Raw genomic sequence first — 15,882 nt, forward strand, 5'->3', positions numbered from 1 at the left:
TAGACTATCTTGTATAAGAAAAATACAAATAAGAGGATACCTAGATCTCGTGTGGGTTTCTTCTTTGAAATAATAAATTAGTTATATATTAAAAATTTAAAATGTTTTTTCAAGAGAAAAAGGTAGATATACACACACGTAGAAGACAAGATGGACAAGTTTTGTAAGATAGGATGTTGTTTAATGGTGAAACCAGATAAAAAAAGACTGTAATATCCTTTTCAACAAGTCATTCCAAAGTTTAGTGACTTTGTTTTTGTAAAACGAGGACTCGCCTCTATAACATTTATTCATAAAAATAACCAAATAAGGATTTGCAAACAACGAAAACAAAACACACTTCGAACGGGACATGCCTCAACGAGGGAAAACAAAACCGAATACACAACCAAAAATAAAAACAAAATAAACTTAGAGATTAGAAAAAAAAAAAAAAAAAAAAAAAAAAAACATTAAGACCCCCTCTATCCAAAACCATTCCTAGCTCCAACGACTAGAGTTGAAACAAAACAAGCCCACATACATGGGTCCTACAAGGATGATAGGAAAAAGTTTGGCCGCTCATCCTAATACATAGTCCGAACAATTGTATCGTTAACATAAGGCCCACTACCAAAAGGGAAAACACCACCTCTAGAGAGATCCAATTCAACATCTCAATTCGAAAATAATAGAAAATGGGCCCACATAAGGTCCAAAAACATATAAAATCAACAACAAGCTAGTCTCGATGACTTGTACTTGAGCCAAGAATATAGAGCGTAAACAATTGCTGGTTATTTATCTTTTTTTTGTTCCAAAAATAAAGCCATGACTTTTGTATAAATAATGTCAAAATTTCGGTTGGAGTTTTCCCATATATATAACAACACAACCCTCTTACAAAATATGTGACATATCTCTCATCAAATCCATCTTGTTCTCCGAATCAAATCTCCGGATTTTGTACGCCTAATCCATAGTAAGCCACCAAAAGTCCAAAAATCCTTGGTACAAAGATCTATAATACACACGCTATTATGATTAGTTTGTTGCTATGTCCACTGATTTGGGCTCCCCTTGGCCTGAGGACATTTTCTGACCCTATTGCCAAACAAGAAACAAAGATAAATAACACCTTATGGGACGTGGTCCTTACTCCTTACTAACAAACCATGTCATTTAGTTTGTTGCTATGTAGAGTTGGTAATCTCCATGCCTTCATTAAACAGATGGATCCTCTATATATACAAAATAATGTGCCGTCTATACAGAAAGTTGCCTATGATAACGATTACATTAAATATTAAAACATAGTGATAAGATAACTTGTTGGACATGGATAGATAAATGATATCGGGGTAAATTACATTGTCGGACACACTTAGATTATTGACACAAAGTTATATAACATATTATCCGATGCAATTCTTGTTAAGGAACTTTATCATTTGATATTGTGCGAAACATGTTGTAATATTATTTTATATAACTTTTCAAGCACCAAATGGCTTCTAGACTTAGGACACAAGCCAATTCAACACGATCATTCATTTCCTGATCAAACTAAAACAAGATTGAAATATAAAATTATTAAATAATCGAACTCATTTAAGCATCGAGACAATATTGACACGTATTTGGTAAGACGTATGTTTCAATGTACAAATAATAATGTTGCAAGGTGCAACTGGTAATTAAAAAATATTTGAGCAAAAAGCAACAATAATGACATGGATCCATCATAATTACATCTACACCCAATTATATAGTGTAGACCCGACACATAATCACATTGAACTTAATAGATTGTGATGCCTTATCAGAATGTCGTAAGATGCACATGCATGCTGACCTGCCATGCCTAAGGTTTCATCCATCATCCAATCATGCCATCCAGTTCTCATCTTTTGGTTCAACCTCCGGATGACCTCGCCGCCGCCACCACCACCTGGTTGTTTTCTTTGATCACAATATCTCAAAAACCATGCCACCATTATTGGCTGCTCATCTGTCCAGCAAACAACATTCTTTTCCGGCGATCTTGTTGCATCACCACCGGACGTCCATGCTTGATCTGCCAGTGTGAAACCTGCTAAACTGCTTATATATTCAACCATGCCGTTCAAAAGCACCGGTGGAGTTGCCCCATTGCCATCCCACAGCCATACACGTGCCATGCCTTGTAGCACTGCCAATACAATGGCTTCTTCATTGTTGTTCGAAGTTTCCATTATCGAGGGACTCAAACTGATTATATATTCGTAGGGTTGTCGTGAATCAACTGCCACAATACCTGGAAAATCTGTGGGGGCAAGTCTAAGAGTGACACCATCGATTTGTTTCCTCATATGTAGGAAGTCTTTATTAGGGTAGAGGAGTTTTTCTACAAATCTGCTTGTGTTGAGGACAATTCTTGTCGCTTTATCGTTTGCTTGGTAGAAGAGCGAGAAGTGTTTTCCAGGCAATGAGTACTTACCTGCATCGTTGACAATTGTTATGGAGAAGCCTTTGGACGCCTCGTGGTTTGCCCAAATAGCCATAATTCCTATGAATGTTATCAAAGTTAAACGAAAAAGGATGCCGGAAACATTGCTTATGACGTGAGAATCCACTTTTGGTGGCGGGGAGGAAAGTGCACGACCACCGTATGTGGTGGTGGAGGCGGAGGTGGTGGCAATGAGAGATTGGAGGAGGGGGTGGGCCTCCATTTGTGCTGAAAGATATATAGGAAATATTAGTTTTAGGGTTGGTACTTTTGGAGAATTATAGTGGAGCATGCATATCTGATATCTCAATTTTGTGAGTAGTGGATAGAAATTGACCAACGCAAAAAGGGTTTTAAATGTCGTGGCCTGTTCCTGCCTCAATCAGCTATTCAGCCTCGATGTATTTGATTTGGAGTTATGGATAGTGTGCTTTACGTACCCGAAAATAAAAAGACAAAACAAAAAATATATTGTATTATGAGAGTTTTAAAAAATAATTATCCTGTACATCAATAAAATTATACAAATATTTAGAATTGATTCTTATTGCTAACTTAATAACTACCTGATAATTTGTTAGACATTTCTTAATTATTAGGGTTAGAGCGAATGACACTCGGCAAGCCTCATCATGTTGCAAAGGCAAGCTTCTTGGCATGTCCCGGGAGATGAGAAATGTTTTTTTTACAAAACTTTTAAAAAAGTAATCGTTTTTACCCAAAAAAATTCAAACATAAAAGGGAAGGCCCCGAATTAGCATTGACCCCGGAAAAAGAGAGGACGTTGGCACAATCATGGCTTGACGTTCGGTTGGTATGATCATAATGGGCCAAATTTTATAAAAGAATTATGGAAACGTTTCCTTTGTCCAATTGAAGAAATGAAACTAGCGAACAAAACATCAAATCTACTCAAAGTAGAGGAACAACAACAAAAGTGTAATGGATTTCTTGAACATGAAGCGACAATGGTCAACCAATTCAAATAATGCAATCTTCATAACCAAAACTCTAGAACTTTACCAGAAAGAAAAGAATGGTGTTTTCAAACATGGTGAGTTTTGGAATGTTGTGAAGGATTAAAAAAAATGGCTTCAAGTGAACACATCGTAAGATTTCACTAAGGGTGGTTCTAAAAGAACAAAAACCTCGAAACCATCCATATCCAATCATCTAATGGCCATGTCGGGTTAGATCTCAACCTAGACGAACCAACTGAGGTTCCAAGGCCTAGCTGTCCCATGAGAAAAGATCGAGCAAAAAGAAAGCAAAAAGGTGTCAAAGACAGTTCAAGTCAAAGTGATGATAGGAAATCGGGGCTCGACGGGTTAAATGAGAATATTGAAAAATTGTTGACGATTGCTCAAAAAAAAAAAAAGACTTGTGATTATGAACTCTTAATGAAAGATATTTCTCACTTGCGCGAGAATGAATGTCAAATTGCGGAGAAGGTGAATGCGAAAATTACGAAGAAATATAATGTCTAAGATATGTGGGCTTTAATTCATGTTTTTAGTCGTGTTTTAAGTATTTCATTATGTTTTTCCTATTGTTTATGTCATGTTTTAAGTGTTGTAATTTTCCATTAAATTAATGAAATTTTAGTTGTTTAAATAAAAACAATTGACAAGTTAACCCACCCAACCTAAATGACATGATGAAAATGGTGTTTGACAAAACCTATGTGGCAGATGTGAATGATTAAAATTGTGATGGCAGTGCACCAAGTGTGATATCACTACCTCTAGCCTTATAATTTAAATTATATAAATATTTAGAACTGATTCTTATTGTCGGAATATGATGTTTATCCATCCTAAAAATATATCAAATTACCATCACCACTTTGGTTTTAGGTTTGGATTCAAAAAAATTCAAACCAAAGAAATCATAAATATAACCAGTTCTCACCCTTATTGCACATGTGTTTAAGATTGCAAAACAATTTCAAGTACATTAAAAACCTATTAAAATTTCCATTGTCAAGATGAGTTAAGATAAAAAAAATTGGCAAAATGAAAGAAATAGCAACATACTTTAATTTATTTAAGAATAAAGGAAATATACTTTTTTACCTAAGGGTGCACATTGTAGATAGTAAGATATCATGAGTGGTGGTGCAAAGTACAAATACATGAGGGGTGCACACCGTGGTACAAACGATATGGTTAATGGAGCATAACTTGTTGCTGGTATCACGAACATGATTATCGTTAGGTTCTATATACAAACAAAATTCGTTAGTTCCTGGGAACGATGCCAATAAATCCATGGTAAAAGAATAATGAATAAGCATTAATGAAACTTACTTTGGTAATGGAACTAGAGTGATGCATTTATCTACAGAGAAAATGTTTTTTTTTTGCTAATGCTCATTAGTTGTCCACTTACACTAACCATATCAGGATCTGCAGACTTAGGGATGCTCTTAGTCTCATGAATTCTTGTAAGTTTCTTCATACTCACACATATGCATGACTATGAAGATATGATTAAGCAATACCCACCAAGTTACAATCTTTCATGAAAAGGTGCAATGGTTGAAAATGTGTAATGGTTGAATTGTTTTTTGTAAGTAACGAAAAGTTAAATTTTAGACTCAAAAGCGATGAATTTTTTGAAGTGATGAAGATGAAAAGTAAATGTGTTAATCTTTGATAATTAATATATACTACCTTAACTATATGACAATTCTAAAAACCCCTTAGTCCTATATATTCACCTTTTAAAGTTCCTTCCAAATTACCTTTCAAATATTTGAATGAGATTTAAACTAATAAAACTACTAAAAGTTTCTTCACCACCAATATGGGATACAATTTTAAAGCATATACCAACAACTACACATAATAAATATGTGATAAATACTATATGCTCGAACTTCAAGCTGACCACTAACATCACCAACTGCAAGAAAAGAACCATCATGGTTAAAAGTAACCCTTAATTATCATATAATACCTTCTAATTTGTAAATAAAATTATCAGATGGTTTTGAACTTAATCTGATAACATATTCATTCTTAATTTCATCCCATTATTATCTTCTACACACCAAAAATGAAAAATGGTCAAATGTTGCAATATCCATGGGTTATAGGGGAAGTAATAGAAAGGGAAGGAAAATGTACAAAAAGGAATTACCATATAATTATACGTATAACATAAAAATCATTAAACAAATAACTTGCATTCCATTCAATAGAATCAAGAATGTCCATCTCGTCGATTTTAGTATCACTGTTCATCATGAAACACTAAAACATTTAGGACGTTATCTAGGATGAGTCGTTCAACAATACTAACTTCTTTGTAACATTCAGTTTCAAGACTTTTTTTTTTGGATTTTGGCTTGGCCACGATGTGGTGATGGAGGAACCACGACGTGGCATTATCTATTGGAGGAACGCGCTTCTACGAAGTGCCACGTCGTGGCAAGGTCTTGGCCATGATGTGGTGGATGTTTTGGTCTAAAACCCTAGATTTTCGGGTTTATGCCCTATTTAAAGGCACTAAATCATAGGGTTGCCTCATTTGGCAGCCTCCACCCTCTAAGATCATACCCCATCCAAACCCTATCCTCCATTTGTATGTTTTAAGTGTGTGAAGTCACTTTTGTGAATGTTGAAGGAAGAAGGAGCCTATTTTGGTGCTTGTGTGCTTGGTTCCAGCTTAGATCGTGCATCTTCATCATATTTTTGGTCTTTTGGGTGTATAAAGTCTTCACCTTGATTATTAGATCTCTAGATCTAGTTATAGGTCATTTTATGAGCTTTTGGTCCAAATCTTGTTGTTCTTGGAGTTGGAGTGAACTCCAGAACCTTGCAATGCTCTATTTGGTTTCTGGACCATGGTGGTTGTTAGAAAAAGGACTTGTATGACTTAGTTTGGTGTTCATGAATTTGGTGCAACCATTAAGAGCTTAGGCTTAGAGATCTTGTGTAACATCCCAAGATTTGTCATTTATAGTCCCTGGGGATGGATGGGTGAAGCCATGAGAAGCCTAAGGGCTAAAACTGCAATTTGGGGATCAGGAGGCGTACGTTGCGCGTACATAAGGGTACGTTGAGCGTACTAGGCGCGCCCTAGTACGATGGGTGAACACTTGTGTACGCTGGGCGAACACTTGTGTACGCTGGGCGTACTCATGTCAAAAGGAAACCCTAATATTTAGGGTTTAAGTGCTATATAAACATCCTTATGAGCTCATAACCCTACCTTACCTCAGCCTCCACAGTTTTGAGCCGTTTTTCCCAAACCCTAATCCTTTCCTTGAGTGTGTGAGCTTATACAATATTTTTTGAGTAGTTGGAGAAGAAGGTGTTGCATCAAGAAGTTGGAGAAGGAGAACAAGCTTGTAGATCTGAAGTTGCTTTGTGCCCTAGAAGCCCCAGAAGGTAAAAAGCTTCAAACTTTATGCTTGTATGATATAGATCTTGCCATGCTAGCTTTATGGAACCATTTCTTGTCCCAAAGTCCCCAAGCTGGTGCATGATATGATTTGGACGAAATAAGTTGTCCTTTCAGACCTTAGAAAGGGTCCTAAGTGATAAAAATGATGTCCCAATGGCTTAAGATGTCCCATGCATGTAGTAGAAAGGTCTTAATGGATTAAGACCATGTATTAAGAGCTTTCTGGACATCCAAAGTCTTAAAGTTCGAGACTTTATGGTTCTAAGACACTTTTGGTCAATGGATCTGGAATTTGGGCTTAAGTGCTTAAGCCATTAAGCACTTATTAGGGTTTTGGTGAAACCTTGCATACGCCTCGCGTAATTTTTGTACGCCTAGCGTACAGAGTCAACCACCCCGATGGTGGTCAACACAAGGCAGAGTACGCCCAACGTACGACCCTTGTTGGGCTTTTGCGATTTGGGCTTCGGGATTGGGCCGCCTTTGGACTAGTTGGACTTGGACCTTGATGGGCTCTTTGGATAAGAGTATTGTGGGCTAGTTTTGGTAGTGAATCTTTAAATGAGGCCCAATTAGGGAGTTAGGCCCAATTTGGAAATTTTGGCCAATGATGGGCCTTGTATATATGGACTTGTGGATCATGGATTTGGTATTGGGCATTGGCCCAAATTAGGGAAAAGGCAAAATGGACTATGATTATATGTGGGACTCTTGGTCAAGATTGATATTCCCATTTATTGACTTAATATTCGCTATTTTGGATAGTTCGGGATTTTTGGTGAGACAGCGATTCGGGAGTTCGATTCTTCAGTTCAGATCGACATTGCGAGGTGAGTTATCCTCACTATATCAACAGGGTCTAAGGCACCAATGTCGACCTTTATCGGATTTGTATCCGGGTTTATTGCATGATATGCTTATTGATTTACATCCCGGTAGTTAGGATGGTGATATGCTTAGTGACCTGGTTAGGTCGGTATCCTGGTATATAGGATGGTTGCTATGTTAGTGATCGGTTAGATCGATATCCTGCTTATAAGATGGTTGCCATGATTAGTAATCTATTAGATCTGTATGACTATCTGTACTTTCTAGCTAGCGTATGATACGTATGTGCACATGTTTGTTGGTTTGGGGGAATGGGTTGAGGCAAGTCCTGCTTCGTGCTGTAGGCCAAGATACCCAGGACGGTCCGGATAGAGTACAGACCCAGGAGGGCATGTTGGTCAGACCGAAGGCTCGGCGAGCGGTCCGGATAGGCTGTAGGCCCTGCGAGGCGGTCCAGACGCGTCGAAGGCGCGGAGAGCGGTCCAAATAGGCTGAAGGTCTGCGAGGCGGTCCAGTCAGGCTGAAGGCTCATTATGCATGCTGTGTTTGTTTATGTGATATGGTTATATATGTATGGCGTTGGTATTTTGGGGGTAACTCACTAAGCCTTCGAGCTTACATTTATCGATTATTGTTTCAGGTACTTCTGATGATCGCGGGAAGGCGAAGGCGTGATCGTACCGCTCCTTATATCTTATGATTTGATTCTGGGATACTCTGACACATTACTATTTTGAAAACAAGTTTTTTTTAATAATCATGGGTTTTGAAATGTTTTAAAAAGTTTAAATTTGGCATGATTTTTATGGATGTTACATCTTGGCTTATTGGGAAGTCTTAATGGATAAAGTTAGAAAATTTATCCATCTAGACCTTGGGAAGGTTCAGATCTGAGATTTGTGGTTCATGGGGTTACGCGTTAATAGCTCAATTCATTAAGCTGTGAGAGCCCATCTACCACGACATGACATTCTTCTTGCCATGACATGGAGATTGGTGTCACCATGCCAGTTTTGTTGTATAGCTGCCACGATGTGGCCTATGGGTGTCCACGATGCGGAAGGATAGCTAGGGATGACTTTGATCGTTGACTTTTTGATGAGTTTGACTTTTGGTCAAATTTAGAGAGGTGTTGATATAGTTTGAGGTTTAGCTTGTGATTGGTGTAAGAGGCGTTGGGTTTTAGTTCAAAAATAGTTTCTAAAAACTCATATCATGGCAAACGGAAGACTTTAAATTTCGAACATGACATAAACCTTTTATACCCACCAATGATCATCTTGCAAGTTATAGAAAGATTTAAACACCAACCAAAGAAATGATGAAGGAATAACAACCTTTTTGTTCTTTGGGTCCTCTTGGGAGGCTTGGAAGTTTATGAAGAATGTGGAACCTTTGAGACACCAACATGAAGCCAACTTGATGTAGATGCTAGTCAAAACTCTTAAGCTTTAAGTCCATATCCAAATATGACTTAAAGAGAGCAAAATGCAAGCAAGTAATCTTCTAACACTTCTTTGCAAGAGAGAATATGAAAGAGTATGAGGGAGATACGGTTTTGATGAGTAAAAATGAAGGGATGAAAGCCTTCCTAAAGCTAAATCATTACCCAAGGGTTCTGAACACTTTAAGCACTCCATATCCTAAAGCCTACATGTATCCCATGCCTTTTAAGCCATACTTACTTTCTCTTATTATATTCAAAAGAGCATGTCTTTTTTCCTAGAAACTAGCTCATCTTTTTTTTTATAAGTAAAAAAGAAGAGAAGTTTATAAAATTTTTATAACTCTTTATAAGATGTAAACTTTAACTTTTAGCTAAAAGAAAAAAGAGTCTTTCTAGTCCAAAATAATGTACATGACTTAATAAATCATACTATATGATATATTATGTTACTTGCTAATGAAAATTTAGTATTTCCAAGAAATAAATAGTTTCCAATTAATTATAAGAGTTTGTTGAATATTTATTAAAATCAATTTCTAATAAATAATCAATTATATCAAGTTGTTGTTAGTGTGACCCATTAGTATCATATGCTAATTAGCAATATCATTTTAATATGGTTCTTGAGCATACTAGATCTTTCAATCTCTCACTTGCGTAAGATTCATATTAGACTGACATAGACAGTGGTGAACGTCTAGCAACATTTCACTGCCCCCATCAACATACGACTTTGTACCATTCTATCAACTCCCAATTCCCAGAAGCCCAAGGCTAAAATTTGTGTATAAGGTAAGTTTATCAATTATCTCTTTGCTACAGACATCATGTTGAACATGAGATATGAATCGCGATCAATCTCATTAGTTGTTCAACTTTTAGTAAGGCGCCTTAGATGTCTAAATCTCAACACATAAGAGGAACAAATCCCATCTTGACTACATAAGCCTCTTGCATAGTTCACACCATACTTGAAAATGGATTTTATAACTGCCCTGTTAAGGAACAACATTTGACTATATCAAAGCATAGTACTCCCTACACTTAAGTCCCACTATGTATCTTAGGTGTTAAGGATACAAAGATAGTACATTTTAATCAAGTATCATTCATGATAGCGATCCATGAGATGATCTTGATGCGGGTCAGTTCAATACTAGTTCTCTGACAAGTACCTATGAAACTTGGTTACAACCAGTTTCCTACTTTCATCTAGTGGGAGTCAACCAATCCAATTCATATTAGTCTTACTTTATAATTGCTCCCACAATTATAACTGACTATGAACCTTTAGAATAATAACATTATTCATGGATTAAATATGTTAATATAGAACACAACAAGTATTAATGTGATGACTATATCTCAATATATCATAACATTATCTAATAGTTGTTGTTATAATGTTCCAATATCCAAATACCAAATCCAAATCAAAATCCCATTTCTAGAATAATAAAGTCTTACAGCTTAAGTGTGACCATTCATACTTAGCTCAAAAGAATGACTTTATCAATGGGTCTGACAAAATTTAATTTGTGTGAATTTTGTGAATACTATCATCTCCATACTTAGCTTTACTCTAAGTATAGTTAAATGTCTTGGAGAATATGATAGGTGTTCTTTCGTGACATAGAGTCTCTTAGCTTGATTAAGTATACTCTCGAGGTCACAAAGATTTCTATGTGATCCTTGAATGGCAGAGATCAACATAGTTTTTCAATGATCTCATTCATCCAATCATATTTGAATTCAACTTCTAAATTAGTGTATTTTTATTTTGTAGTAGATTGTGCCATTATGTTTTGCTTGGACCTCATTCCAACAAAACATATTCTTCATTCCATAATGAAGTCAAAATCCAATTATAATTCATAGTTATTTATATATGTTTAGAAATTAACATCTTGTGTAGCTCTTTCCATAAAGATCCTTTCTAAACTGATTGTCTCATATACATTCTCTCAGTTCTTCTAAAGTACTCTTAGAATGCTCTCTTAGTCATCTAGTGACTTAACCATGTATTCAATTAGTATCCTATGACATGCTTACAACATGATCATATACCATGCCCTATGCATAATATGTCGTAAATGATGAATTCATTTGCCAAGCAAATGGAATATAAATCATTTCATCTAGTTCAAACCTATGAGCTAGGTACTTTTGAGGCTAGCTCAAAATGGTGCCATATGACAATGCCAAGAATTCTCCAAAAGAATCTTGTGTCTTGATCCCTTTCAAGATATTTCCAACATATGCATTAAGACATAAAACCTTTAACATTCATTTTATCTATCCCTTATAGTTTTCACATTTAAAGAATGTATCTTCTCCTTTCTAAGTCTTTTATTTTAGAAACTCTCCGAGTCAAGTTGAAAACGACCCTGCTTAGTCAGAATGTGATTTCAAATGATTAAGTATGTCTCATTCATACAAGATTAGGAATGTCACTATACTCCCACTAGTTCCTAGTAAAAACACATGTTCTATTCATTTTGATATAAAAACATACCTTGTGGTTTTACATTAAAATGATGATTGCAACATTGAGATGTTTGCTTTACATCCACAACTGGATCTCCAGCTCTATACATTTTGTTAGGATAACATGGATTAAGAAAACCTCCAGGCTAATCTATATAGATAACTTCTAGTAGATGTCTATTAGAAAAAGCGGTCTTTCTTGAAATCTATTTACTATATCTCATATTAAGAATATGAAATTATAGTAAATAATATCCTTGTTGATCTAATCATGGTTACTTGTGAAAAAGGCTTGATCACAATCAATTTCATGAGTATGATGAGGATCATAGTCAATGACATGAGTATGAGAAAATCCTTTACTACAATTCTTGCTTTAAATGTATATGGTTATCCATGTAACTTATTCTTTCTAGAAGAAACATTTACTCCTTCTAGCCTTGCTATAGGGAGAAATTTTAATCAAGCCCATACTTGATTCTCATACATGGATTACATCTCATGTTCATGACTCTAAGTCATTTATCAGATTCGAGATCTGACATAACATCTTGGTATTTGATTGATTTTCCAGAAACCATCAATAAATACTCATAAATGAGAGATTCCACATTTCTCAAGTCATAGATGATTTCTACCACTAATGCGAACAATTTGTGTTTGTGAATAGCTATTATACAAGTTTAACAATCCTTGTTAAAACTAGTGTCAACTATTACTACATGAGGTTATGGTTCTTGAACTGCTTCAAGTTCCATGTACCTCCCACTCGCTTTGTCATTAGAAGCTTGCTTTCTACTAACTTATATTTCACAAGAGTAAGATAACTTATTCTTGGTGTGTTTGCATATTATAATCTAAGCCAAATTTAGAGTATTATACAAATATGTATTTAGTAGATTTTGGGTTTAGAAGCTTTAGTCCAACATTGGCTTCAAATCCACAAAAGATTAAGTAAGATGAGGATGGATCCTTTCCATACTAAGTCTTATAAAGTGTTTAATATACTTATTAGTTGGTATTTGTACTCAAGGTACAATTAATAGTGTTATATGTGTTATCCCAAGGAAATAAAAGGAGGATATTTCTACTGATTAGAAAGTAAATCATACCAAGTAAGATTTAATTCATCCTTTACTATCATTAAGGCCTTAGATAGTTCTTACCAGCTTGTATCTTGTGCTTAATCTCAGACATTCATTAGAAAGGAAGTCATACACCAAAGTGTATAGTTCCTTAATAATTATTTTCTCTACACTTTAGTGAAAATATCGTTAGGAACCCTTTATATATAAATAAGATTTACATATGTCAAATAAACTACATTATTTGCCTTCAAAGATCATTTTCTTGAAGTTGGAATATGTGAATGCCATTTATATAATAAAGATAACAATGTCAAAGATGAGTTTGATTTAAAACAAGTTTAAGTCAAAAGTGCTTGCATATAGAACTTACTTTTATTTATAAAATGTTAATATTTACTTTATAATTCTATTAAGAGATCTAGTCTCATAAATAGAAGTTAATCATTTCAGAATATGAATATTATCGTTATGAAAAACGATTAAGTAAATGATCAAACATTTGAATACAATGACTGAGACATAAATTTAGACATGCTAAATTAAAACATACATTGTTCCAAAACAAACATTGTTTTACATTACAAGTACTTTATGTTCTAAGCATAAATTATAAACTAAACTCCGAGAGTGTAGTTCCAACTTGGTTGTGCTCAGCTTGGTTACTCTTCAGTAAATATCTGTAAGCCATTTACAAATATTAGATTCACATTTAAGTACCAAGTACCTAAGTGTTATATGAAAAGTATGAGTTCTATCTTGTAGATACCAAAATTACTAGTCTCTTCCAGACTTTCTTTCTAGATAAGAGGAGAAGATCCTCTTTCAGTGTCCAGTTTCTCCACAAAAGAAACAAGATCCATCTATGTGAGCCTTACTAGATTTCTTGGGCTTAAAGGTGTTAAGTCCATAAAACATGAGCCTCTTAGATCACACTAGGTGACTCTTTTAGCCTTGCATTATTCCAATGTGTAAACCAACTTTAAATAAAATATCATTGTATTTATTGGAATATTGCTTAACCTGTTATATCATTAGATATATGTTTAAAATTATCCAAGACTTCCTAGAAGTCATGAATAACTGTTCCTAGCTTGATGTTAGAAGCATCTTTAACATCACAGTAATCCCTTTACTAGGTATCATGTTCAGGTTTATTGCTCAAAGCAAATAGTTTAGGACTAGGACCTTTTAAGTGTATACAATTTCATATCTCTCACAAGATTGTCTCTTAAGACATGAACTCATTCATTGAAGTTGTATCTAGTGAATGTTATTGTTTCATTAAGTCATTAAAGAAAATGACAATTCATGATAATAAGAATGAATTATTTAACAACAAAATTTTAACAAAATTTATGTAGTATTTTCAATATTTAATCTTCAACAATTAATACCCTTTTAGTTTCTAAAAACATTAATTATCAAAGACTAGGATCCAAGTTGCAAAACAAATAAATGGTTAGGTATCATTTATCCCATTCATTCGAATCCAATCCGGTAGATATCGATTATCAATTATCTTGCTATATAATTCCTAGATTTATGGGATCTCTAATAACAAATTTATTAGACATGTTTGATCCCATCTATGCCTCAGATTTCTCTTGCTTAGGTATCCTTTATCACAAAAGATTTCCGATCAAATCATCCAATTTGTAAAAAACTTGTGTAATCTACCTATAACTTGGTTATAGAAATCGCGAATACACCTCGGCCATCAAAAGATAACACTAAGTGGTTAGATATCATTTATCCCACTAATGCATCAAGAGATGTGCGAGTGTCTTTAAAAATGAGTGCATATATTTGAGGTTTGGTAAGGGGTCTTTTTATATGTTTTATATTATAGTTTAAAAAAAATATGATATCATGGTTATTACATGCATATAATAAACCATGGTATCAATTTTCAAAAGAAAATCACTTTTAAAGGTTCTATATAAAAAGCTAGTTTTTATATACTTTGACACAATTCAATTTTAATAACCGGTATTAAGTTTGAGTGCATTTGAACCTTTTATATCTTTAATAAAACTTCATTTTATTACTTATATATTTGGAGTTTGTATAAGTTACAAAAATCACCATTTTAAAACTTATAATTGAGTATTTGAAAATTTGCTGTTATTAACGTTTTTATAAAACCGAGTTTTATTTTAAAATAATAACTTGTTACATCTTATATCCAATTTTGAAAACCAAACTCCATGTGATATTTATTTTGTCCAAAATTATTTTAGCATGTGAAAATTAATTTATCAACAACATAAAATAATGCATAAAATAAACAACACAAACATGCATAAAAAGATATGTGCATAAACATAACCAACTAATGATATTTTTGTTAGCCAACAAAAAAGATGCCAAGTCCATTCCTAAAGGAACATTTAAGGGGACCAAAAATCTTCTTGTAATGTTGTTGTAGAAGCTTCCACTTGAGTAAACACTCATTGCTTGCAAAAGATTTGAAGAACTTATTTAGAGAAAAAAAAATCTGCACCATTCATGACACTTTTCAGAAAATGTCATTATCTGCCCAACACATATGTAACATTCATGACACTTTTCAGAAAATGTCATATTCTAACCAGCACATGTGTAGACACGAAAATTTCTCTTTTGTCTTCAAAAAATGGCTTCAACTTCATTTCTTGTTATATCTTTATACAAATAAATTATTTCTAAAAACTAATCTATTACTTTACAAAAATGAACCAAGAAAACTAATCTATTTAATTATTACATACCATATGAATAAATAAATTATTACAACGATTATTATAACAAAAACAACAAACACAAACACGACAACATAACAATCATAATGGTCTTTGGCTATTCTATGCACATCATACACATCAACATACATATAAAACAACATTTGTTTTTCTAAGACAACTTTAAATGACAAAAGATGCATGAAACTTTTGTCACATAAAAAAATAACAATTATAAAGTTGTCATAGAAAATATGGATGAACTTATTTTTATACAAAAACAAGTTATCCATATTCTCCAAAAACTAAGATTTCCAAAATCAAAAAATCTAACCAAAATTGCAAGGTGGCTCTTGATACAAATTGTTGGGTTTTAGTTCAAAAATAGTTTCTAAAAACTCATATCATGGCAAACGGAAGACTTTAAATTTT

At 34.1% G+C, this 15,882-nt stretch overlaps 1 protein-coding gene across 1 annotated transcript; it reads right to left on the reverse strand.

The window, feature by feature from the left end:
- Positions 1–1,556: 1,556 nt before the first annotated feature.
- On the reverse strand, positions 1,557–2,819 carry LOC145113182 (Plant basic secretory protein (BSP) family protein). Its single transcript, XM_079049302.1, has one exon. The coding sequence runs from the start codon at positions 2,757–2,759 to the stop codon at positions 1,770–1,772; it is 990 nt and encodes a 329-aa protein (XP_078905428.1). The 5' UTR covers positions 2,760–2,819; the 3' UTR covers positions 1,557–1,769.
- Positions 2,820–15,882: the final 13,063 nt, after the last annotated feature.

The sequence above is a fragment of the Lactuca virosa genome, chromosome 5 (assembly GCF_052849685.1).
Source record: "Lactuca virosa cultivar CGN04683 chromosome 5, Lactuca_virosa_CGN04683_v6, whole genome shotgun sequence".
Classification (NCBI taxonomy): Eukaryota; Viridiplantae; Streptophyta; class Magnoliopsida; order Asterales; family Asteraceae; genus Lactuca; species Lactuca virosa.